This window comes from Colias philodice, chromosome 13, assembly GCF_061535455.1.
Source record: "Colias philodice isolate Cphi_HAF_F1 chromosome 13, ilColPhil1 Martin Lab GWU primary, whole genome shotgun sequence".
Classification (NCBI taxonomy): domain Eukaryota; kingdom Metazoa; phylum Arthropoda; class Insecta; order Lepidoptera; family Pieridae; genus Colias; species Colias philodice.
Window position 1 is genome coordinate 47419 of NC_143098.1, and position 26727 is coordinate 74145.

The 26727-nt window shown below is 38.4% G+C and overlaps 2 protein-coding genes across 2 annotated transcripts; both read left to right on the forward strand.

The window, feature by feature from the left end:
* The first annotated feature begins 662 nt into the window (after nt 1–662).
* On the forward strand, nt 663–22371 carry LOC149483121 (ankyrin repeat domain-containing protein 13D). Its single transcript, XM_089702149.1, has 10 exons — nt 663–1054; nt 5029–5170; nt 11486–11656; nt 12832–12975; nt 13065–13272; nt 15895–16285; nt 16613–16730; nt 19500–19860; nt 20000–20219; nt 21878–22371. The coding sequence occupies exons 1-9, from the start codon at nt 953–955 to the stop codon at nt 20214–20216; spliced, it is 1854 nt and encodes a 617-aa protein (XP_089558275.1). The 5' UTR covers nt 663–952; the 3' UTR covers nt 20217–20219; nt 21878–22371.
* Nucleotides 5411–8518, forward strand: LOC149483122 (uncharacterized). The gene has a single exon (XM_089702345.1). The coding sequence runs from the start codon at nt 6065–6067 to the stop codon at nt 7166–7168; it is 1104 nt and encodes a 367-aa protein (XP_089558471.1). The 5' UTR covers nt 5411–6064; the 3' UTR covers nt 7169–8518.
* Nucleotides 22372–26727: the final 4356 nt, after the last annotated feature.

Consider the following 26727-nt stretch of genomic DNA (forward strand, 5'->3'; position numbering starts at 1 on the left):
AGTTGTTCCTATAAAACATGCTTATATTAGCGTTATCTTTACGATAAAACAATAATAAATAGGTGTTAAAATGACACCAACTCCATCAAAAGTCCTGCGCCCCCTTTGCTTTAGTCCAACCCAACTAGCTTTAGTGTTAAAAGGTTATCTAGTAATCCGAATAATCGGACGATTAAATTATTTTATTCATCCGGTAATCGGACGACTAATTTATTTTATTCATCCGTTTAGCGGACGACTAGACACTTCGATTAATATTTTTGTTAAATTATAAATTGCGAATATTAATAATTTTATTTTATTTAATCTATTTTACAAAAACTATACTTAATAATAATTATTTTTAATGTTGTTGTTAAAAAATATACAAATTTTATAAATAAAATTTAAATTATAATATTTTTTTTTGTTAGATAGAAATGTTTTACCTGAAATGAAACGCGTTTGACAATCGCTGTAGGTCAATTTGACACTGTCATAACAGTAAGTTCGCGTTTCAAAGATAAAATGGAGTAAAATTTTCCGATTTTCAAAAATTCGTGACTCAAAAACAAAAAGTTTTCGCGCTGTGAAATTTCAGATTTAGGTTCCATAGGACAATAGCTAACCACAAAAAAAATTACGACTCTCAACTCCACGCCCTATAATGTACAGTTTAGCCGAAAAATTATCACAGTAGACTTCCATGCCAGCATAGACTATAGGTACATAAATGCTGGCAGCATTTGGAATACTTCGTAGCCTACCTGTTGTTTATAAGAAGGAAGATAAGCACGACAATGATATGAGGTGTATGTGTTTTCTTATTCCCTCATAATAATTTACCGCAAAATATGCGTACAGTGATTACTTGAGACGTGGCGAAATGTTGTGATTTTACGGAATAACAAAGTATGGTGAAGATCCCCTAAATTGACAGCATTTGTGTGGGGTTTATCGATGTGGTGTCAAAATGCCGGTGATAGAGTCCGAGGTAGTGACCCAGTACCCAGTGCACTGGCTGGTGTGGCACAACAAGCACGAGGAGTTGAAGCAGGCTTTACAAAATAATGAGGTTTGTACCAATACCTACCTGCTAAATTCACAAATCACATCACCTTTTCACAATAATATTATTAAACTGCTGCAGAAAAGCAATGGTGGCTCAGTTGTGAGGATTTTGGACTTATATTGAAGTCTCAGGGTTCGAGACCTGGAGAGAGTGCAGAAAGTGAATTTATTTTTTAACTGATCTGTGCATTATACATATTACCAGTGCTTGAATTTGTGAGAAAACCGGCATGTCATTTTTTTATGAAGTTAATACAATCATAATACCTATATATAAAATATTTTAAATTTATTTATTATTTATTTTTTAACTTCCATTACATGAGATTATTTACTAGTTAACTTCCTACTACTACTGTCCTTAAAATATGTTTATAACATAACCAAGAAGCGGGACCCACTGTCATACATCTATACTTCTATACTAATATTATAAAGAGGAAAAGTTTGTAATTATGTATGTATGTATGTATGGTTTTCACGCATAAACTACTGGACCGATTTCAAAAATTCTTTCACCATTAGAAAGCTGCATCTTCACTGAGCAACATAGGCTATATTGCATTTTCAAAAAAATTAGAGATCCTTACCAAAAATGCTTACTAAAATAATGTAACCCAAGGTGGAAAAAATTCCTCAATAAAACTTTTGTCATCGCGTGCGATGCGGAATCTATTGAAGATAGAACAAAAAAATGTTCTACGGATCAATATCTACAAGAAAGTCTGCAATACCATATGTCCATCTTCAGTAGTTATGTTACTACAACAACTTTTTTACGTTTTCAAAGTAAATAGAAGTGCCGACAGTAATCAAACCATGTTATCCATACACATATATTAATCCTTATCCCATTATAAAAGATGTTTTATTATAGACTGTTTCAATACCAGCAAAATACTTTTTAAATGAAAAAAATTGGATATTCCATTCAAAAGATATAACGAATTTTTAAAAGTGTCAATCTTAAATAGAAGGTATACTGTTCAATACAATTGAGCAGGCCATAGTGCGGGACGCGGACGGGGTAAAGGTGATTTTCATGTGATTAAAAATTAAACCTATAGTCCGACCTATAGTAGACTTTTCACTGTCACGATATCGCTATCAATGCGGGTGAAACCGCAGGGCATTGCTAGTTAATTATAAAACATAAATGGACAAATAAATTTATTTCATTTCATTTCAATATTTGGACATTTTGATTTCTAAGCTATATCACTATAATTTGCTTGATCAAACAAATATAAAAAAAAATGCTAAACAAAAATAAAATATAGCAATATTGACAATTTTTTAATTCTATTTGAAATAATAATTTGACTCCAAAACATTTATCCATATAATAAATAATAAGTGAGTAGAAACTAATACTGATTCAGTATTTGAAAATTGGAGAAAATATAATCTCATTAAGATATTTGTGAGGAAGCCATAGAAGGGGGTTGTGGGTCAGGATTAGTGGGCTGCTCGGAGCTGCACGAGGAGTTGCAAATCTCATTACACTCTGTGGAATCAATCACAATTACTCATGTTATTGCTTATTCACATCTACATGTGTATATTACATTTTGTCTTAGGTAGTGAAATAACTTACACAATAATTCATAATGTTTGTTATTAATTTTTATTTTTATTTTAATATTGAAAATGATATTCCAAAGTACAACACCAAATAAACACAAATAATTACAAAGTACATCCACCATGATAAATATCTTTGTAAACTCCATAAAAAACTTGACTTGATATTCAGAAAAACTTAATAATACATAATAACTAATTATGATGTGATTTGAATTTTGTTAAATCATCATCAGCCCATATACATTCCCACTGCTGGGAGACGGGCCTCCTATGAGGGTACAGGCCATAATCCACCACGCCTAGAATCTAATCTGTGACCATGCTGGCCATTTTTTGATTTTTCAACATGTTCGTTTCCTCATGTTTTCCTTCACCGTCCTAGCAGTGGTGATGTTACAACATTTGTTACATACAGTGGTGGTCACATAATTAAAGACACTAAGAGCATTTTATACTAACCAAGACACTTACCTCAACATTTTTTTTTACACTATCATTAGAACTTGCTAAATAATTTTAAAATATTCAAGTATGTGTTGTCTCATGCTAAACTAAATTTTATCGATAAAAATTATCGGTTTGTTAGATTTTAATCGGTTCATCCTTACTACTAGCAGTTTTAACCTAGCAAAGCTCTGGCCATATAATTAAAGACATAAGACTCGCTTATAAGAAATATAAAAAATTATTATTTTAATGAGATTATTTTTCCAACACAAAATGTCTGACGTATTTAAAAAACATTTTTACACTTTTCAATATTTGGTTGCATGTCCTTTGGCAGTAATGACGGTTTACATCTCTTGGGCATTGAAGCAACTAATTTTGTACAAGTTGCATCACTAATTTGGTTCCATTCTTCGAAAATGCTTTGCAAAGTTAGTCGACGTTTGTTGACCGCTTTGCCACGACTTCTTTCTTTCTTGATTCCATAAGTTTTCGATCGGATTTAAATTCGGACTGTAGGGGGGCCAATCCAAAACAGTTACAGCATAACAAGCATTTCACTACTTTTGCTGTGTGCTTACGATCATTATCGTGTTGAAAAGTCCTAACAAAAGGTAAATTTTCCTCCGCATAGGGCAGCATGGATTGCTCTAAAATATACTTGTACTGGACTTTATCCATGTTGCCTTCTGTCTCTTTGACAGGTCCAACGCCAAGTCCAGAAAAATAGCCCCACACTTTGATATTTCCACCCCCATGTATGACTACTTATTAGTGTATCTTAGATCCGTTTTCTTATTGAGATGGCGTCTTACATATTCTTTTCTGACAGAATTAATCATATTAATCTTAGTTTCATGCAAAAACAGCACATGTTTCCATTCTTGTTCAGTCCAGTGTTCGTATTTTGTAGCAAAGTCAAATCTTGCCTTCACATGTTGTTTCTTCAAAAGTGGTACTTTCCGAGATACTCTTCAGTGCAAGTTTTCCTCACACAATCTCCGTCTAATTGTCTTTGCAGACACCCCCTTCAAGCCTGCTGCACCATACAACTCTGAACTGTATCAGTTCCGACCCTTTAAATGGATCTTTTTTAGCCAACAACACCATTTTTGAAACTTTCGGCCAAGTAGTTTCACTTGGTTTTGCTTTTCTGAGTACGTTTTCGGTCGTGTGGAACATCTTGACATATTTTATTTATAGCATTGATAACCATATCCTTGGAACAGTTTAACTATAATGGAAGTTAAAAATATTTTTTCTCGTGGAGGAGTCGCAACTCTTGTTTTTAACCATAATAATTGATATAAAAACTATTAAACGTATGAATTTTAATTTTAAAAGTTAAAAATACTTAAAATAATTATGGAGTGTCAACGATTTATGAAATTACGCGGCAAAACAAAGAAAAGCACAATACTGTTTCTTTTTATTTATAAAAAATTCTAACGCATTTCTTGTTGTCTTTAATTAAGTGGCCAGCTACACGTATGTAAACAAAGTTTGTGTTACATTCCCACAGAGAGCAAGTGTCGAAACTAACAAGGAATATAACTATTTTTGTCCCTCATTTTAAAGAACACATTGTCTAGTATGGTTTAATAAAAATAATACTAGATTAAATAACTTTTTCAGGTAATTGTAGTTCCTAATGTAAATCTTTTATAGTCAATTAGGGGGTGTCTTTAATTATGTGACCACCACTGTATATGAAATAAATTAATGTATTATGTGACTATAATATATTAAGCTTTAAAACCACCACCACGAGTCGTTCTCCGTTGTGACATAGACCAATTAAAGATATTTTGTTTCTCAATGAAGGTAGAATGGAAATTATAAATGGATGGTAGTAAAAAAATATTTCTCTTCATAAACACGCTTTCGCGCATAAAGAAATGTTAGTTCGGCATAATATAGCAGGATAACGTTGCGCCATCGCAGGTGTCAGGCGAGGAGATGGAGCGCAAGGACCCGCGCGGGCGGACGCCGCTGCTGCTCGCCATCACGCTCGGGCACACCGAGTGCGTGCGCGCGCTGCTCGACGCCGACGCGGACGTCAACTGCGAGAAGGACGGCTGGACCGGTGAGCGCCGCGCTCGCGTATAACAGAGAAATGTTCCGGGTGATGTAGACTAATACACCAGGGCCAATCCCTTCCAAAATGATAAAAACCTAAGAAAAATAGTAGTAGGATGAAACCCATTAGAAAAGGAGGGGAATGTGATAAAAATTAAAGGAAAAATAAATAACAGACAATCCGAGTTCGGGAAGTGGGAGGGGGGGAGCTTTTAAGGCTAAAAAGGCGATTAATAGCTCGTCTTTTTGACAGTTGACACTTCTACAATTAGTCTCCGTATTTTTTTAATTTAAAAATAGAATACCTAAGTTTTGTTGAAGCACAAGTGCGAAATATAGTAAAATAGTCAGCAATTAACAAGTGTAAACGTTATCTTAACGCTACGTACAGTCTATCGATCATAAAGTGATTGGAAATAATCGTCTTTAGTGTTGAACATAAGTTCCGTAAACAAGTAACATAAAGAAGATTAAAGTGATTGTTGAAGTGTTTTAAGTGAATTTGGATTCCATTGTTATAACTAGGAACCAATATTAATAATTTTTAACGTGATGAAATAGTGTTTTGTGATTAAACTTTTGATATCGTAAAGAAAAAATTATCACGGGGGTAATACAAAAACTTTGTTTCGTTACTTCGATCAATCGTCGAATAAGACTAATAATTTCGCAAAAGTGTGTAACTGTGCTCGTAGCTATTAGAAGTAACTGTGCAGTGTATTACAATAAATCGTCCAATAGATGCTGGTTCAAACCCTAGTCGTACTTGATATTTTTTTTTGTGTTTTCATTATTATATTTTTTTTTAATTAACCTATACACTTATTAGTTAATTATCCATACTAAGTATTACAATTAATTTTATACAAGAAATTAAAACTTTTTTTTTTTTTTTTGAACAATGTCTAACGTTTGTGCTGGGTGTCATAATACTGTTAAGGGTACGCATTCACTGAGATGTTCTCTATGTTCCTCGGTCTACGACTTACAATGTGCAGGGACCAGTGATAAAAGGTTTATTGCTATGCTACCCGAAAAAAAGTCCTCATGGAAATGTCCTGCGTGTCTTAATCTACGACCCAAGCTTGACAATACAAATACGCCTATCCGGAATATACTAAAAGAGCCAGTTTGCGACGATTTGAGCTCACACGTAGCTGATAGCAATATAACGCTTAGAAATAAAATGGGAGGCTCAAGCTGGTCGCGACCTAACGCTAGTGATGATTCCAACCCTGTGACTGAAGCGAGCTTGCAAAAAATACTAGATTCCTTTAAAAGCGACATGACCGAAGTGATACAAAATGCTGTCACCAAAGCAGTGTGTGACAAGTTTAGTACGTTAACAAAACAAATTTCGGACTTTCATGAATCACTTACTTTTTTAAACGACCAGTACGAAGCTCTTAAACTGCGCGTAAAGGAAAATGATAACATAATGACTAATCTAACGAAAGAAAATGCTACCTTGGTAATTACTGTTAAAGATCTCACAAGTCGTCTAGCCTACACTGAGCAACATCTACGTGAAAGTAATTTGGAAATTAATGGCATTCCTGAAAACCGTAGTGAAAATCTTTCGAATTGTTTGAACCAACTGGCTAAAGTAGTGAATGCCGATATTAAGGACGATGATATAGTGCAAGTAACTCGCATAGCCAAAATAAATAAAGATGATGGTCGGCCGCGTGCTGTTGTTGCCAAATTAAGAAGCCCCCGCCATCGCGACATCCTACTTGCAGCGGTGCAAAAATATAATAAATGTAATAGTGATGATAAATTAAGTACACATCATCTGGGGATTGGTGGTACTAATAAGCCAGTTTATGTTGCTGAGCATTTAACTCCTGCTAACAAAATTCTTCATGCTACTGCTAGATTAAAGGCAAAAGAAACGAACTATAAATTTGTTTGGGTCCGAAATGGAAAAATATTTGTGCGCAAAAATGAAACCAGTCAGGCATTGCAGATCCGTTGCTTAGATAGTATTAAGAAAATGGTTTAACTTTGTATTAATATTATTGTTTAATGTATGAATGTGACGGTTTTTATTATCTTCATAATGGTTAACATATACTATCAAAATGTTAGAGGACTTAGGACAAAAACTAACGAAGTATTTAAGAATATAGTATTAAACTCGTATGATATAATTGTTTTTTGTGAAACGTGGCTGAAATGTAATATTTCTAGCAGTGAGATATTTGATTCCCGGTATACTGTATATCGTAGAGATCGCAATTGTAATAGGAATGCTAAGTTGGATGGAGGTGGAGTTCTAATCGCTGTTTCCCGAAAATTTCAGTCTTCTAGACTATTGAAATACGAAACCGAATACGAGGATCTTTGGGTAAATGTTATAATCGAAATTGACGGTGTTGTAAAAAATGTTCCTATCTGTACTATTTACCTCCCACCTCCAACCAATCACAAAGCTCTTCAAAGATTTATTTCAAATGCTAATAATGTTATAGAGGAAATGGGAAACGTAATAATTCTTGGTGATTTTAATTTGGGTAATATAAAATGGGTCAATATCTGTACTAATCGTGAAGTAATGGTTCCAGTTGAGTATCACGGTAATGTGGAATGTGCTCTTGTTGATTTTATAAACATTAATAATCTTGATCAAATTAATAATGTTCTTAATCACAATGGTAAAATGTTGGACTTAGCCCTGACAAATATCTCTTGTTGTAACGTATCCTCGGCGATTGATATATTGACTAAGCCAGATCCTCATCATCCTAGTCTTTTGATGTGTGTCGAATCTAACGTACCTTCTACTTTGCGATGTAATAACTTTGTTAGCTATAACTTTTTTAAGGCTAATTATGATGATATTGTGCGAGAGCTGGAAAATATTGATTGGTACTCTAAATTCCTACATGTTAATGATATCAATAAGAAGGTGGAGCTGTTTTATGATGTTTTGCGAGGCGTAATTGATCATCATGTACCGAAAAGTTACATTAAAAAAAGCAAATATCCTCCCTGGTTTTCTCCCGCTTTAATTCGTATCATTAAAGAGAAGGATAAAATAAGGCGTAAGTATAAACAGTTCCGAAACCCCCGCGATCTGTTTGAGTTTAATGTATTGCGAGAAAGATGCAAAAAAATAAGTTCACGTTGTCATCAAAACTACAAACAAAAAATTGAAGAAGCCATCAAAAGAGATAGTAAAGCATTTTGGAAATATGTTAATAGTAAGCGAAATAATTGTCTATCATCAATACCGTCTGTTATGTGTCTCGACAATCTTACCGCAGAAAACGGTCCTGACATTGCGAACCTCTTTGCCTCTCATTTTTCATCCATATATTCTAATCCAATAATAAAAGCGCTTCCAATTTGTTCGAGTAAAATGACTTGTTATAATGATTCTTGTTCCAAATTCAATGTTACCAAAAAAGAGGTTCTTGCAAAGTTAAAACAACTCGATGTTAACAAAGGTGCTGGGCCGGATCTTATCCCACCCATTTTTCTTAAGCGTGTAGCCGTCACGATAGCTTCTCCTCTAGCTAATATTTTCAATGAGTCTCTCGAACAAGGTATATTCCCCGAGCGTTGGAAGTTTTCCAAGATTGTGCCAGTATATAAAAACCATTGTTAGTAATTATAGACCTATCACTATTTTATCAACCTTATCAAAAGTTTTTGAATCTCTTGTTTGTCCTATAGTTACTCGCTACTTGGATAAATTTATATCACCACATCAACATGGTTTTCGTAAAGGTCATTCTATCCAAACAAATCTTGTGAAATTCTTGTCTGACATAACGAATGTACTGGATAACGGAGGCCAAGTTGACGCGATCTACACGGACTTCAGCAGCGCTTTTGATAAGGTTGATCATGAAACACTGCTCATAAAATTAAAGAATTACGGTGTATCAGGCTCCATTTTGAAATGGTTCGCATCTTACCTTTATAATAGATCGCAGGAAGTGGTTGTGAAGGGTTTTAAGTCGAGTATGTTTACTGCAACATCTGGAGTCCCACAGGGGTCCCACTTGGGTCCACTGCTATTTCTTACTTATATTAATGATATTTCTGACTGCATCAAACATTGCCACTATGCTCTCTTTGCTGACGACTTAAAAATCTATAAATCGATCGAAAATTTATCAGACGTAAATGCTATTCAGGATGATTTAGACAACATAGCAATCTGGTGTAAAGCTAACTGTATGGTCATCAACTCCAAAAAATGTTCTTATATAAGATTTACGCGAAAAAAATCACTACTGCATTCTAAATATAATATCGAAAATGTTGCACTAACTGAAAATACTCAAATTGTGGATCTTGGCGTCACTTTAGATAGCGGACTTAGGTTAACATCTCACCTAGACAATATTATCAAAAATGCAGCACGGATGTTGGGCTTTATTAAAAGACATGACTCACATTTTAGGACATCAACTAAAATAGTTCTATATAATTCTCTGGTTCGCAGTCACCTCGAGTTTGCTTGTGTGGTATGGAATCCCTACTATGCCGTACATTCGCAGCGTATTGAAACTATTCAGCGTTCCTTTACGAGACACTTGGCTTTTGCCTCTCGAGGTATATCACATCGCTGCCCATATGGTGAACGCTTAGATTTTTTTAAAATGATTTCGTTACGTGACCGTCGCAAATTACACGATTTACTATTTCTCCATAAATGTGTAAACGGTGCTGTTGTCTGCGAGGACATTATTTCTAACATCGCTTTTCAGATACCGTATCGCCTTCCCAGAAAACCGGTAAAACACCTTTTTTGTGTTCCAGTTTGCAAAACTAACCTAGGCAAACATGCTCCATTATCGAGACTGTGTGCTACTTATAACCAACAAATAATGCTCTTACCAGATCTTGATATATTTTTCGGATCCCTCGCACAGTATAAGCATCAAATTATTCACAGTTTTTCCAGTAGTATATAAAAATTTAGTATATTGATTATGTTTTTCTTTCTATTTTGTTTAATTGTATAAGTGTTATTAATGTGAATGTTGTGTACACCTATAATTGATAAATACATAAGATACAATTATGTAATTAGATAATGTCATCCTATATATAATGTAATGTGTATTTATTGTTGTGTGTTCCATAAATAAATAAATAAATAAATAAATAAAAAATGGTTTCTCTTAAATTCCGACAAAACTACAAGTCCTATGGGAAAAAGTTTCAATGGCAAAGTTGTAGGTATTAAAAAGATCTACAACTTTTGTATTAACAATTTTTTCACATAACCTCATGTATATATATATAATGAGCTTTCACTAAGTCAGGCAAATTTCTCAAACGACCTGAAATGTTTTTATCGACATCATTTTGTTTATGAACATGCTGTCAAATGTTAGCTGTATGCTGCTGTGGTATCGTTACTTTGATCAGATTTATTTTTCTTTTGAAATGTTACCGAAAAGCCGATACAAGAGAAAATATAGAGTTCGAGAAGTGTGCCTGATTTAGTAAAAGCTCATTATCACACTGTTTGTATGCATTTTCTGAGTAAATTTACTATGGTAATGTATATTATATTTTACACTATCAGAAACTAGATATTTTAACAAACAAAAAGCCCCCAAACTTTTTGAAAAAAAAAATTGGTTGTTTGTAAAGTAGGTTTACGATCGAGATGTTTACGTGATAACGTCTCATTGGTGGCAGCGCTCGAGATGAGACGGGAGATCGGTCCGTCTCTCTCTCGTTATACCTGCGATCGCGCTCGTGATGTTTTGGTGTGACACAAGTTTCTGAACATGTCACCCGACTAAAACGATTTTAAAAACGTTATCACGTTAAAAAAGCTGATATTTTGTCAGAATTTTCGATTGAAAATTAGGTTGTTTTTTTGGTATTAAGTTAAAATAAGGCGAAAAAATAAATATTTTCAATCAAATAAATTACAGTGTATTTGGGACATAATAAGGTAAGTTTTCACCAAATATCGTAGAAAAAATATTTTTTTTTTTTGAAAAAGAAATAAAAAACCAAAAACTTGGTTTTTTGAATTTTTCATCTAAATTTTGAGGTTATGTGAAAAAATTGCGAATACAAAAGTTGTAGAACTTTTTATTATCTACAATTTTGCAATTGAACTTTTTCCATAGGACTTGTAGTTTTGTCGGAAATCAAGAGAAACCATTTTTTAGCTTAGAAGCCCCCCCCTCCCACTTCCCGAACTCGGATTGTCTGTAATTTATTTTTCCTTTAATTTTTATCATACATTCCCCTCCTTTTCTAATGGGTTTCATCCTACTACTATTTTTTTTTGTTTAAAAAATGATCGACCCTGGTCTATAAGCTGAGTCTGTGCGCGCAGCGGTGCAGGAGGCGACGGCGCGCGGCGACGCTCTGCTGCTGGCGCTGGTGCTGGCGCGGCGCGACCACCGCCGGCACGAGGCGCGCGCCGCCGGCGTGCCCGCGCTGCTCGACCGCCTCAGCCTCGCGCCCGACTTCTACGTCGAGATGAAGTGGGAGTTCACCTCCTGGGGTGCGTGTACTGGGAAATTTATATAATAATAAATGTATTAGTTCAGAGAGCCTATTATAGCATTAACGAATACATGAAAGATGAAAATCTCCATAGATACTGCTTTCCGAATCGGTGGTAAAAGACTGTGTCGATTCAAAAGTGCTTCTAGAAGAAGTATAATTGAATAAAAATTTGGCAAATCCAAAAAGTGCACGCCTCACACGTTTTATAATACAAACAGGAAACCGTGAGATAAAATAAATAAATAAATAAATAAATAAATATTATAGGACATTATTACACAAATCGACCTAGTCCCACAGTAAGCTCAAAGGCTTGTGTTGTGGGTACTAGGCGACGATAAATATAATATTATAAATACATATATAGATAATAACACCCAGACCCAAGAACAAATAATTGAGTTCATCACACAAATATTTGCCCTGACCGGGGATCGAACCCGGGACCGTCGGCTCAGTAGGCAGTTGCTTTACCACTGCGCCAACCGCGTCGTCAATAAAAAAAAGGTACTCAGAGGAAATGTAAATTCAATTATTAAGCGGGAAATTATAAATATCGGCTTCAGAAAAGGTAGTTTACTATATTACTATATTATCGGCAAGCAGATAAGATAAAATGGAAAAATGAAAATAGAATGGGGAACGATTAAAATTTGAAATTCTGTCATAAAATTTTAATTAATATGTATTTTAAACCATTCAGAGTTTTATAGCACCAATCAATAGGGCTCATCCTTAGGATAAATTAAAAGATGATTCAACTCATTAGATTGCCTAATTTTATTTTTATCGTTGGAACAAAATATACAGACGTACAGATCAACGGACAGCGTTGATTTATTTTTTAATTTGTCATTATTATATTACATAAATTAAATTAATTGGTAAAACCAGTCTGTAGTCACAATTGAAGTTCCTAGATTTGAAAACGTGCATTCTTTAATGACTTTCTTATCTAATTTCGAATATGTGAACAATTTTATGTCATGAACGACACAACGTCGTCTTTTGAGAATAGACAACACTCACACGCTTCTCGTTGTGTCATGTGGGGCGTGCGATAAATGTTTGACTTTGAGTTTGAGTGAAAAAATTTAATATAATTTGTCGTGTCACACGTCGTCCACGTCGACCATCTATCCACAATGACATTCGTCGGTATCGTTCCAGTGCCGCTGGTGTCCCGGCTGTGCCCGTCGGACACGTACCGCGTGTACAAGCGCGGCGCCAACGTGCGCGTCGACACCACGCTGCTCGGCTTCAGCGACAACCGCTGGCAGCGCGGCGACCGCACCTACATCTTCACCGGCCAGGGTGAGTGCGGGGCGCGGGGGGCGGGGGGCGCGGGGGGCGGGGCGGGCGCACTGGCGGGGAGGGCGCTACAGCACGCGTGTGTGTCGCAGGCAAGTCGGCGAAGCTGGTGGAGCTGGACCACGGCGCGGGCACGGTGTGGACGGAGTGGCTGGAGGGGCCGGCGGAGGGCGGCGCGGGGGGCGCGGGGGGCGGGGCGGGGCGCGCCTGGCCCGAGCCGCCCGCCGCGCACGTGGCGCACCGCCTGCGCACGCCGCTGCACCTCAACTACCTCGACACCGATAAGATCTGCTTCGAGAGGTGAGCCGAACCGATACATACATATTTTTAGATTGCGTTTTCGCCCGCGTAGTCAAAGAAAAACACGCATAGTCCCCGTTTCCGTGGGATTTCCGGGATAAAACCTGTCGTATGTCCTCTCTCATGTCTCGAGCTATATCTGTACTAAATTTTAATCAAATTCATACAGTATTTTTTGATTTTAGCCCGGACGTACAGATTATACTTTCCTACGATTTTTTATATAGATTCCTTAGAATACATAATATAGGCCCATTAGGAAGAGCTGGAACGTCAACACATTTACACATTGCACATGTTAGGCCGGGAGATACTGACACAAAATTTCGGGTCATTTGTAACAGGATGGCGGTCTAGAGGGGTCTTAGTACGCAATGACAAAAAGAAAAATGATGGTCAGAACGCTGGTACCCGCGGACTAATCGCGTGGGCGTTAGTCACACTCGTCGGATAAATAGCGAAAGTCCAACGATTTGTAACACAAAAATTTTAGAATTTACCGATAGCCCTTAAAAAAGATGTAGGCGGTAGTGTCATGCCATACTTTTACGATGTGACTTACAGTCCGCCATACCGACGTGAATGCGTTGATTTAAAAAAAACAATTCAACCATTTGTACCGGGCTAACTTTTGCACAGGTAACCATCGTCGTGCAGCCATTTACTAAAATCGCCATGCCATACTTTTCGGACGATTCCAAACCGCTTCCAAATTCCAATTCCGATTCCGATTCCAAACCGCACTACCGCCTACATCTTTTTTATGGGCTATCGGTAAATTCTAAAATTTTTGTGTTACAAATCGTTTGACTTTCGCTATTTATCCGACGAGTTCGACTAACGCCCACGCGACTAGTCCGCCGGTACCAGCGTTCTGACCATCATTTTTCTTTTAGTCATTGCGTAATAAGACCTCTGTAGAACCGCCATTCTGTTACAAATGACCCGAAATTTTGTGTCACTATCTCCCGGCCTATGTATGTGTCATATTTTGCAATTGTTTATAAATACAGGGTGATGTAATTGGTGTAGTACGAATATCTAAAAATCTATGAAGAATTTTGTGATACAGTAAATGGAAGAATTATAGACTATTTTACAGTATTTAATAAACCATTTAATTTTTTGTTCATTTTCATTAGAAATGTCAATTTTTCTCACCAAGGTGGAAATTTGGATGATAAGGATCTTGTTATAAAAATATAAATTTTGACTAAAATCGGCATTTTTTTTTCAAAAATCAAATTAGTTACTAATTAATAATCAGAGTCATCACATTATTAAAAAAAATTATTATTATTAGAATAAATAATTAACTTCCTCAATTGATTTACTTTTAAATTATAATTTTACAGGTAAATTATGAGAGCTTTCATAATTATATTTGCATATATTTATCTACAACGCACCCATTTTACAATTCAAGTCTAAAATGAAACTAGAGTCGCATTTATTTTTGAACATACTGTAAGTGAAATTGCATAAGTGTGAGTACTGTGAACATGCCAGCTTTCCTTAAGACCTAATTCACACGAGAGCTTTTTTAACGTCCGTTAAAAAAGCGTCCAAATAGAACAAATGCATTCCCAAGTATATGTTCACACGTCAGCGCTTTTAAAGCGCGACGCTTTTTTATCGCGCAGTGTTGTATTTTCAACGCTCGGCGTTGGGCGTTAATAAAATAGACCATAGGAAACTTCTTACTATTATTCAGACGAGCGCTAAAAAAGCGCCGGCGCTGCGTTCAGTATGCCGCACGCTCGCTCAGCGGTAGCACGTGTTTGTTGTGCTTATAATCATCAGAAAATCGATACGATGTCGTGGATTGTTGATCCCGAACTATTAATTATAGATGTGGAGTCTCGTCCGTTCCTGTATTCAAAATCGTTATAGACATTTGAAAATAATTAAAAAAATTCGTACAGTGTCACAAACTGCCCTTTTAAGTATCTCTGTTCATTCAGAGGATGTACCCAGAATGCCTTTTGTTTTCTTTTTCGTCTTTTAATAACACAAATCGCTAGTGCCATTAATTTAGCAGAAACCATTTCCACGTCTTACTGAAGCCAGAGACGAGACATGAGTGATTTTAAAGCGTTAGTATGAACAACCACAGAGAGAACGTTTAAAAAGCGCCAACGCCGGGTTTTAACGCAACGCTTTTTTAACTCTCGTGTGAATGAGGTCTAATTGACCGATACATAAACTGAGGCAGAAGCGGCATACGCGTAAAAACACATATCGTTTGAAATCGGACAATTAACTGGGTTGCGTTTATCGGTGACGTTGCTAAGTGTTTTCGGCTAATGGTTTAAACATAATATATTCTATCTTTGTCTCACTACGGAGTATGTGAATGTGTAAGTTACTATGTTTTTGTGTATGTGTAGAATGTTTATGTAGATAACGCGAAACGGCTTTAACTACTAGTTGGTTCGCATAGACCGCTTCTACGTCAATTTATAAACATGTTATGTATTCTAAGGCCAAAAGGGTAAAATAAAACAAGTCGGTGCTTCGTATAAAATGTTCTTCACATACGTCGATACGAGCGCGAGATTACAAACGGCACTGCCGTCGCTCGCGGTCACATATTGTGTAATATCGCAACGAGGAACGCAGGAACAAGAGCGGCATCTGGGGCTGGCGGCAGGACAAGTGCGAGGCGGTGAACGGGTTCGAGTGCAAGGTGTTCAGCGCCAACAACGTGGAGCTCGTGTCCAAGACGCGCTGGGAGCACGTGCCGCGCGGCGAGCGGCGGGCCCCGCGCGCGCCGCTGGCGGGCCTGCTGGCGGCGGCGGACGAGGAGCCGGAGCCCGCCGGCCCGCCGGACGCCGGCCCGCCGGACGCCGGCCCGCCGCCCGCCGGCCCGCCGCCCGCCGCGCCCGTGCCGTGGCAGGAGTACTTCGACGGGTCGGCGCCGGAGCGCGCGGTGGGCCGGCCGCACGAGCTCACGGCCAAGGTGCAGAAGTTCCGCGCCACGCTCTGGCTCTGCGAGGACTACCCGCTTGAGGTGAGTCCCAGCGACAAGATCCACGCGGTGTTTACTAATGGGAAACATTGGAACAGAAATTAAGAATCTACTTTATTATTACCATGGGAAACGAGCGCCGAGTATCTTAAAGTTTCGAGTGTATTTCACCAATAACCTTGTATTAGGATGCTTTTCCACTAATAGTGTGCGCACCCCTCTACACATCCTCGCACATTATCTGTGGAAAAGCACCTTAAGACTCGAAAGCCAAACCACCGATGACACCGTAGGAGCTGGATGTAATGTGCATGCCGTCTTAAAGTATGAAATACAGCATAGCTACATAAAGGTGTCGATCGGTTCCAGCTGCAAGAGCAGATAATGCCGATCCTGGACCTGATGGCGTCGATCTCTTCGCCGCACTTCGCCAAGCTCAAGGACTTCATCCAGATGCAGCTGCCGTCCGGCTTCCCCGTCAAAATCGGTAACTACCGCCCATTTACATATTCATAAAACATTGTCATTTATTTAAATAACCTGTCATTAATTTACTTCAAAAGCCTTCTCGGTAAACAGTTTCAGTTATAATAAATTCAGGGGTTTTTTAATTTTAAATTACTCCATAATACACAAAAAAACCATGTCTTTAAATTGTAATACAATGAATAAAAAAATATGTAATAGCCAAAAAGTCCTGCGGGGGGAACGAGTCAACACATACAAATAATGTTAACACAAAACGCATTTTGAGATTACGTCGCTGCACTCGCACACGACAATTTAATCAAACACTGCTGGTGTTCGACTGTGTGGTCGACTATACAAACACAAGTACAAACCTTGGTACAGACACACACATAGACAACGTGTCTGTATACAACGTCAACGTAAACATCGATAGTGCGAGAACGCGTCGATAATTAAAGTCGATAATAATTATAATACTTATCGATGCTTTATGGTCAATGAATTTAGAATTTTAATTTTAATGATAATTAAATATTTGTGATTTGTGACATCTATAACGAATAAAAAAGTCGTATCTGACCTCAAAACATAGCAGTTAAAAAAGTGTGCGAGATTATAAATCTGCATGATACTTATTTAATACCAAGTAAAACTGTACTTTATCGGACGTCGAGTTGAGAGGTCGTCGTAAAGTCGATTTGGCACTGAAAACAATTAATATGCGTATGAAAAAAAAAGGAGTATAAAGTAATTTTCTAGTTAAAGTAATTTTCTAATGTAGTAATTTACTAAGTCTAAAGTAATTTTCTAGTTTTCAAAAACTCATAACTGAAAAACTAAAAGTTCCCGTCAATTGAAAAATTTTAGATTTAGGTTCCTAACCATCTTCTAACCATAAAAAAATTAACGCCTCTCAACTCGACGTCCCATAAAGTAGAGTCTTTAAAAAATTCATAACTCAAAAACTAAATGTTTCTGTCAACTGAAATTTCCGAATTAGGTTCCAGGACAACAGCTAACCACAAAAAAATTACGCCTCTTAACTCGACGTCCCATAAATAAATAAGTTTAGCCTAATACTATTTCAGTATTTTGTGAATATCACAATTTTCATATAAAACAAGAAATAGTGAACAAAAAGACAACTTCGTCGTTCATTTACATCGTTTATTTACAAATATTTACATTTATTTTAACGCAGAAACACTAGTGCTAGTCCGTTTAGGAGCCCATGTAACATGATTTGCACGAGATCGAATCCAGACATCCCGAATCAGCTTTTAGAAATAAGAAAAAATTGAGAATATAACAAACTAATAAAATTTATCATCATCAGCCATAAGACGTCCACAGCTGGATAATATTTATATCGATATTATTCTTGTACCGTCTCATCCTTAATTTTTATGCAGCGTTACCAGAATAACGTATTAAAAATGCCTTTTTACGTACATGTTACGAACGTAACTAATTACATTAAAATTAATCAAATACAAATTTAAACTTAATATACTCTAAAATATTAATAATATTGGATATAAAAAATAAATGAATTTGCAAACGGTATATTTTATCACGTTATTTATGGTTTCTTTGGGTAAATTTTATTACTCTATAATAACAAATATGAATGGTGATAAAAGTTATAATTAAATGTTAAAACAGTCTACGTACTTCAAAATTTACCCAAAAGTGGATGTAGTACTATTATGTGGCAACACTTTTACATTGACAATATATTTCAGTATTTTGCAAATTTGCTGCAATATTTCACAATTTTTTGATGTAAGTACTTACAGATGAAAAGTAGCATTATCCTTTATTACATTCGACGTTTCTGACCTCTTCTTACACGTAAATTCACTGCAATTTGGCATATTTTGCTCCGGTTTTTTCACGTTCACTGACGTTAACAAAATGGCGTTGGGCGCGCGTCAACTAGTTTTATAATATAACTGCTAATAATGACCGGCGGACTCGGACCTTTGGCGAGAGGGGAACGCCTGCCAATGGCCACTCCGGTTGGTTTAATGCTCTAAGGTTTGTAATTATGTATGTATGTATGTATGGTTTTTCACGCATAAACTACTGGACCGATTTTGATGAAATTTGGCACAGACAATCTTTAGACCCTGAGAAAGAACATAGGCTACCTTTTATTGTGAAATATGTACCACGGGCGAAGTCGGGGCGGACCGCTAGTTGAAAATACAATAATAATTACGACGCAAGTATTTCCAATTTAATTCGGTAAAATTATTTGCAGATTTTTTAATAAATGCGGGTTTAAAAAAATGTTTAATGCAAAAAGTAACAGTATCTCAAGATATTAAATACTGGACAAATCGACATAACACTGACACTCTGAAGCGTCCATAAATGTCATAGAGTTCCTATTTGAAATAAATGTATTCAACGTTATTTATTTTGTAATAAGTTTTTTTAGGATTTACTTTTCACATTTGTCTTGTTAATTAAAATATTACCTATGTCATAATTACGTAAAACTTAACGTTACTTAGTTTATACTCGATTATGTATTTTTTAAGTGTAAAAAAATATTATTGTTTTATTTTTTAGTCGTGAACTGCGGCTTATTTACATGAAAAACTTTAATCATATCTGAAAGTACTAACATCAACCTTTAAATTGAGCTATATTTTATCTCGACACAATAAGTTCGATCGCGATACCGAGTGCCATAGTCACTCGGGCGATCTCCTTTAAGAGGGAAAAAAAGATATCGTATCGCCCGTTAAAGTCAGCGCGTGCGGGTGTGTCGCAGAGATCCCGCTGTTCCACGTGGTGAGCGCGCGCATCACGTTCGGCAACCTGTTCGGCGGCGACTGCGCCGTGCGGCACGTGGCGCGGCTGGCGGCGGGCGGCGCGCGCGGGCCCGCCTGCGTGCTGGACGACGCGGCCTTCGCGCTCGGCCGCGGCTACCGCGCCGCCGGCTCGCCCGACGAGCGCGTGGACGACGACGAGCTGCTGCACTTCGCCATCCAGCAGAGCCTCATGGAGGCGGGCACGCAGCGCGACCGCGTCGACGTGTGGGAGGCGCTGCGCGGCGCGCGCCCCGCCCGCCCCGAGCCCGAGCCCGAGCCCGAGCGCGACCTGCTGGCGCACGAGCAGACCATGCTGCAGAGGTACGTGCGAGTCTGTGATTCGATCGCACTAAGAAATGACAGATCTCCCCGCGTCACGTACGCTAGGCGCCCCGTCCGCCCTCGCTCGGCCACGAAGCGGGCGGGCGGCCCGCAGTAGCGCTAGTGTGTGTGTGTGTAGAGCCATAGAGGAGTCGCTGGCGAGCGCGCGGTCGGCGGGGCTGGTGCTGCCGGTGGAGGCGGTGCGGGCGGAGGGCGAGGGGGAGGGCGAGGCGGAGGGCGAGCTGCGCGCGGCGCTGGCGCTGTCGGCGGGCGAGCAGGCGGAGCGGGAGCGCGCGGCGCGGGACGAGCAGCGCGCGCTGGACGAGGTGCTGCGCCTGTCGCTGCTCGACAAGTAGCAGGTACGCGCCGCTAGTGTACACTCGGGCGAAATAGACGTCTCACGATTTACTTTTATTCTCGCGTTTATTATTAAAAAAAAAACTTTATAAAAATGATTCTGTCGTTCGCGCCACCTAAAAGAAAAAAAAAATAAACATGTGTATTTCTTTGCCGACGTATAATTGAGCTAATCAATTGAACACCGTAATCGATAAAGAATCATCCCTGCCCCTTTAGCCAAACGTCAAAACGCAATGGAATAGAATCCGCTAGCGATACTAATTGTCATAAGCGTACGATATTTCGCTAAGGATTTGTTCACCCTACCAACGACGAAGACGACCACAAACAAAATTTTCATCCAGTCACAATTTAACAAAATTGTGAAAAACACACTTAAAAATAAAATATTAAAATTTCCGGTCGTTCTGGTGATTGGATTTTTTTTTGAGAATAATGAGTGAAAACATAGATTTTTCGTAGAAACGGTGGCTCCTAGAAAAAAATGTATTGGAAGTTTTTTATAGATAATTTTATGATCTACAATTTTGGTCCCAGGTAATTATACGATTAACTTACCGACTCGGCGAAAATCGCAAAAAACCTATTCTTTTTTAATTGACCTCGAATTTTTTTTCTTTTCGAGTACCAGTATGTCGGGAAATTTTAATATTTCATTTTGAACGAATTTTGTCTGGATGGGAATTTTGGTCGTTGTCGTCGTCGTCATTGGTAGTGTGACCGAACCATTACTAAAATGTCATGACCATAATATGTCAATAATTAGCGATAACAGTTTCTATTCGTTTCTATTCCGCGTTTATTCTATTCTCTGCCATAAGTCTCGGCCTGCTGATATCTTCGAAATGTAATCCCAAAACTTAAGAGTAATCTAAAACCTCAATTTAGTCATAAAATATCCACCTAACGATGTCCCATACGTAAAAATACCGCAAAAATAATGTGACATCGTTCGTAAGTTATTAGCGATCTCCTATATGGGTAACTCAACAACAATGATGCTTAAAAATACATGAACAGACTGATAAACTTACGCTAACACGTAATGTTAAGTTATAACATCATTTCACATTTATCTTAATATATATATATGTATAAATTTCGTGTCACAATGTTTGTCCTCAATGGACTCCTAAACCACTTAACCGATTATAATAAAATTCGCACACCATGTGCAGTTCGATCCAACTTGAACCTGAAAATTAATTCACCATCATTCGAAAATAGATGTCGTTATTATCAATTCCGAGTAAAAACCTTCACGTTTTTATAATATTTGATTTATTTTCATGTCAATATTCTTTTCGTGTTTTTTAGTAAAAATTATAAAGATTCTGTGAATATTACAAGTGTGAACATGTTGCCGTTATAAATATCGAGCATAAATAAAGTTTTCGTTTCGATTATTCCTTTTTGTTGGGAGCCCGTTTAAATGTTTATTTTATCTTTATTTTAGTATTTGTTTGATATAGTGGCAACATAACTACATACATATATATTTAATCTTAAATTTTCAAAAGTCTAACTATCACGTTTCATGAGATAAGAGTCTGGTGACAGACGGACAGACAGACTAAGAAATGTCAGTAATAGGATCCCGTTTTGCCCTATCGGCTAAATTTAATCACGAACCGTATTAATAATTATAACGTGACAGTCTGTTCCAAATCATTTTGAGAAGAAAATAAGTAAACATCTTTCTCTCAATCCTGCATAATTATTGAACAAAACCTCAGAAGTTCTGTTCGTTCGTTCATCTGATATTGTGTTGAGTGTTGCGAGTGTAGCTTCTCAGAGCGGTCGGGGACAGACTGTTGTTTGCAGATGTCGCGCACGCCGCTCCACGCCGCTCCACGCCGCCACACGCCGCCACACGCCGCCACACGCCGCCACACGCCGCCACACGCCGCCACACGCCGCCACACGCCGCCACACGCCGCCACACGCCGCCACACGCCGCCACACGCCGCCACGCGCCGCTCGGCAGCGCAGCAGCGTCGCGGTATGTGGCAGTTGCGGAGTTCCAGATTTATTCGTCACTCGTTTCTCGTGCGTATCGTTTGCCCTCCGTTGGGATTGTTTGTTGGGCTTCGCGGAAGGTGCTAGGTAATACGATACGCAGTCGACGAGCTGAGTGTACGATTTTTGAGGTACATTGTACGTGTCTACTCTAGCGTCAGTTTGCGATCTACTTTCATCGAGTGCTTTTTCCAGGGCGCGAAATTGTCGTTCTTTCGATCTAGCTTCATTTGTATCTATGTGACCAAATTGTTGACATACTATTAGAAAAATGTTAATTTTAGAGGGAGATTTAAAATTAACATTTTTATAATTAATTTGAGCCGTATAATCAGTTTAATTATGGCTCTGGAGCTAACACTGCAACAACGATGTATTTATGTTCTGCGACACTTGACTCGAATACATTTTATGTGGTTTTGTCCAACAACATTATATTTAACGCTGATTAGAATAAAATAACAATGAGGGTGTAAATTGATATATATTAGTATTTCAACCGGCCAAAGTATATAAAATATGTATTAACTAATTTATTATGTTGGTCTTTTTAAACAAAATTTGATCTCTTTTTATAGACCATTACAATATCGATCGGTACCTAGTTTATTTTAAGACAGAAAATTACTGAAGAGTGAATTTATTTAACAAAGTACAGTACTCCAACCTTAATAATGCGCATGCAAATCTTCGCTAATTGTCGTATTTCCGAAGACACTCGAATCATTGAATCGTAAGAACCCTAAACAACGCACTTGCATTTTACACCTTGTTCAAAAGAAATAGAAGTCAATTCACGGTCATACACAATCAAAAACAAATCGGGCGGTAGGTGACGGTAGCCTGTCAGTCAAAAAACTCAAAAATCCGTCATTCGTCTTTAAATATTGGTGGTGACTGCACGTGTTCTCTCTGTGTGGAATTATATAGAGCTGCTATTACATACCTGTACGGTGCAACCGCACAGAGTGCAAAATCATCATTTTTGTATATCACAGCATTTTCATTTACATATAGCATTAGTTCACATTAAAACGTCGCGAGCCGCGTACGTGTGCAACTCTAGCATTACAGCATAGCAATAAAATCATATTATTTAGCAGCTTAGTTTTATTAGTAGCAGCAGCATCCCAGGTGTACGAACCATAGTCCGTACAATACCCTTCTTGGTTTTGTTTTTAAAGGTGAATTAAATTAATCGATGAAATGATTTACACAGGTGATGGCAGTAGGGAAAGTGAAAATGAAGAAGAGCATAATGAAAGTTCCGATGTATCTAAAATGTCAGAAATAAAGATAATCCCTGATTTTGATTGTTTTTATTTTTATTTTTTTATAATTGTCATAATATTGAAGAATGATCAGTACTGATTTTAATGATTAGATATATGGTTTAAATATAAACCTGTGTTTGAAAACCATATTTTATACAATACTAGCTTGCCACCCGCGGCTTCGCCCGCTTTGTCTAAAACCTAATAAATTATATACTAAAACCATCCTCTTGAATCACTCTATCTATTAAAAAAAACCGCATCAAAATCCGTTGCGTAGTTTTAAAGATTTAAGCATACAAAGGGAAATAGGGACAGTGAAAGCGACTTTGTTTTATACTATGTAGTGATAAATTTTGTGTTATTTTAACCTTCTTTTCTTCCATCATTACACCAGCTTCAGTTAGACACTTTAAAAGAACTATAAAATTTTCCAAGTAAATCAATCCAACAAAGATATATTAGCAATCGTGGTTTATTATACTCGCTATTTACTTAGAAGGAATTATCGAAACAAAATCGTTACTTACAAATACATATTAATTTCTTTTAGCACAAAACATAATTTGACTAAATTATGCATAAAGAAAATGCATTTAACCACTCTATATAGATATCATCTTCGGACGCTCCGGGAATATGACAGTTGCCGAACAGCGACGAAGATTTCAATGCGCATTATTACTTTTGGAATACTGTATGTAAAGTGGGTGAAATGGATCACATTGTATCGTTAGATAATAAATTACTATAATTAATCAAGTTGAAATATAGTGTATTGTACTATGTTTGGATACGATTGGTATATGCGTCCAATTATTGATAACTAATATGTGAATTTAAGCTCATATCTACTTTGCTACTTTGTTTCTACTGCTTTGCTCGCTCAGATCACGTAACACAAAAGACAAAATACAGATAAAAATAATAATTGACAAACTTATTTTTTTATAATTAAGTATGTAGGGGCCTAAATATCAGATTTGCGTTAATGTGTTGTGTTATATAAACAAATGGTTTGGTCGTGTATAATCGCAACGCTACAACTTAATTTGTAAACATGATTACAAAGTATTTTGTACAAAAATCGTGTAATCAGTGCTATTCTTTTGGTGAAAACTGTAATTTAAGTATGTATGTTATAAATAAATTCGAATGTAAAACTTTTCTATTATGTTGCGTATGTACAATGACTGCTACTAGATTTCCATCGAACATTGTTTTACGCTCACGACTATACTATGTATGTCATAATGTATCCTCGGTCTATATTGGTGTTAGCGCCATCTCGTGAGCAGTATTATGTGATGTAGGCCGCGCCGGAGCTCGGAGCTCAGCCCGCGACGGCGACTTACCATCCTCCTTCCACTATGTATTAAATCTTAATGTGTATAACTGTATTATATGAAATATATTTCTGTATATTAACATCTAAAATTTGTTTCATTCGAGGCCTTCTCGCGTATCGTATCGCGCAGGGTAGAAGCGTTGGGGGAAAAGACATTGAAATGAGAGGCACGCACGGTGTTATCTATGTATTTAAAATTTAATTTCATTACTTATATACAAATTACAACATTCACTATTATAATAGATATATTAGTCATCCTATATTTACATATGTAATAGTACACTTTAGAAGCGTAATTTCATTTATTCAAGTCAATAAATTACACGAGGAAACTTGGAATAGTGAGTAGCGACAGGCCCGGCGGCGGCGGCTCTGCGCACAGCACACAGCACGCGGCCGTGCTGCACACAGCACACAGCACACAGCACGCGGCCGTGCTGCACACAGCACACAGCACGCGGCCGTGCTGCACACAGCACACAGCACGCGGCCGTGCTGCACACAGCACACAGCACGCGGCCGTGCTGCACACAGCACACAGCACACAGCACGCGGCCGTGCTGCACACAGCACACAGCACGCGGCCGTGCTGCACACAGCACACAGCACGCGGCCGTGCTGCACACAGCACACAGCACGCGGCCGTGCTGCACACAGCACACAGCACGCGGCCGTGCTGCACACAGCACACAGCACGCGGCCGTGCTGCACACAGCACACAGCACGCGGCCGTGCTGCACACAGCACACAGCACGCGGCCGTGCTGCACACAGCACACAGCACGCGGCCGTGCTGCACACAGCACACAGCACGCGGCCGTGCTGCACACAGCACACAGCACGCGGCCGTGCTGCACACAGCACACAGCACGCGGCCGTGCTGCACACAGCACACAGCACGCGGCTGTGCTGCACACAGCACACAGCACGCGGCCGTGCTGCACACAGCACACAGCACGCGGCCGTGCTGCACACAGCACACAGCACGCGGCCGTGCTGCACACAGCACACAGCACGCGGCCGTGCTGCACACAGCACACAGCACGCGGCCGTGCTGCACACAGCACACAGCACGCGGCCGTGCTGCACACAGCACACAGCACGCGGCCGTGCTGCACACAGCACACAGCACGCGGCCGTGCTGCACACAGCACACAGCACGCGGCCGTGCTGCACACAGCACACAGCACGCGGCCGTGCTGCACACAGCTCACGGCGCGACCGGGCCTGTCTGCGCCGAGCGGCTCGCCTCCGCTCACTTGATATAATATTTTCTTACTTAATCTAAATAATACATAAAAATTCCCAAGGAAATTAACATGAACAATAAAAATTGTCGAAAACTTAAAACAATGAAATAAATATTTATTTATAATCTTATTAGAATACGCCCGGGCCCGCGCTCGAAGCTCGTGATATTTCACGAGAGTTGCTCAAAACGTCGTGTTCACGAAGCGGCGCAAAACGTTACGCGCTCATAAAGAGGACGTAAAGGGCGATATTTTGTCACGAATGTAAATGCAACTTATGTACAGCGAGCGAGCGTCGAGCGCGGCCGAGCGCGCGCGGTGACGTCACGGAGCGGGCTCGCACCGGAGCGACGATCGTTTGATAACTTCGGTTGCACATCGACCTAATGTCTACTGAATAAGATACGAAACATTTATCCACGTAATCTAAACATTCAGATATTCACGAATATATACAATTGAAGGGTTGAACTATTAAAAATGATTTCATTTTAGTACACGTAACCGCTTAATTGTAGACGTAATACATTAACCTCCAGTGTGATCTATTACCTTGCATTGGCTCAAAAAATCTTTATTAAAAATATGAGTTTATTCCATGATAGATGAATTAG

Excerpts from the sequence above, each read along its gene's own strand:
- LOC149483121 (XM_089702149.1), top strand. The coding sequence starts at position 953 with ATGCCGGTGATAGAGTCCGAGGTAGTGACCCAGTACCCAGTGCACTGG. Across the intron at positions 11,657-12,831 it reads GTGGGAGTTCACCTCCTGGG|TGCCGCTGGTGTCCCGGCTG; the intron begins GTGCGTGTACTG and ends GTATCGTTCCAG. Across the intron at positions 19,861-19,999 it reads GAGCAGACCATGCTGCAGAG|AGCCATAGAGGAGTCGCTGG; the intron begins GTACGTGCGAGT and ends GTGTGTGTGTAG.
- LOC149483122 (XM_089702345.1), top strand. The coding sequence starts at position 6,065 with ATGTCTAACGTTTGTGCTGGGTGTCATAATACTGTTAAGGGTACGCAT.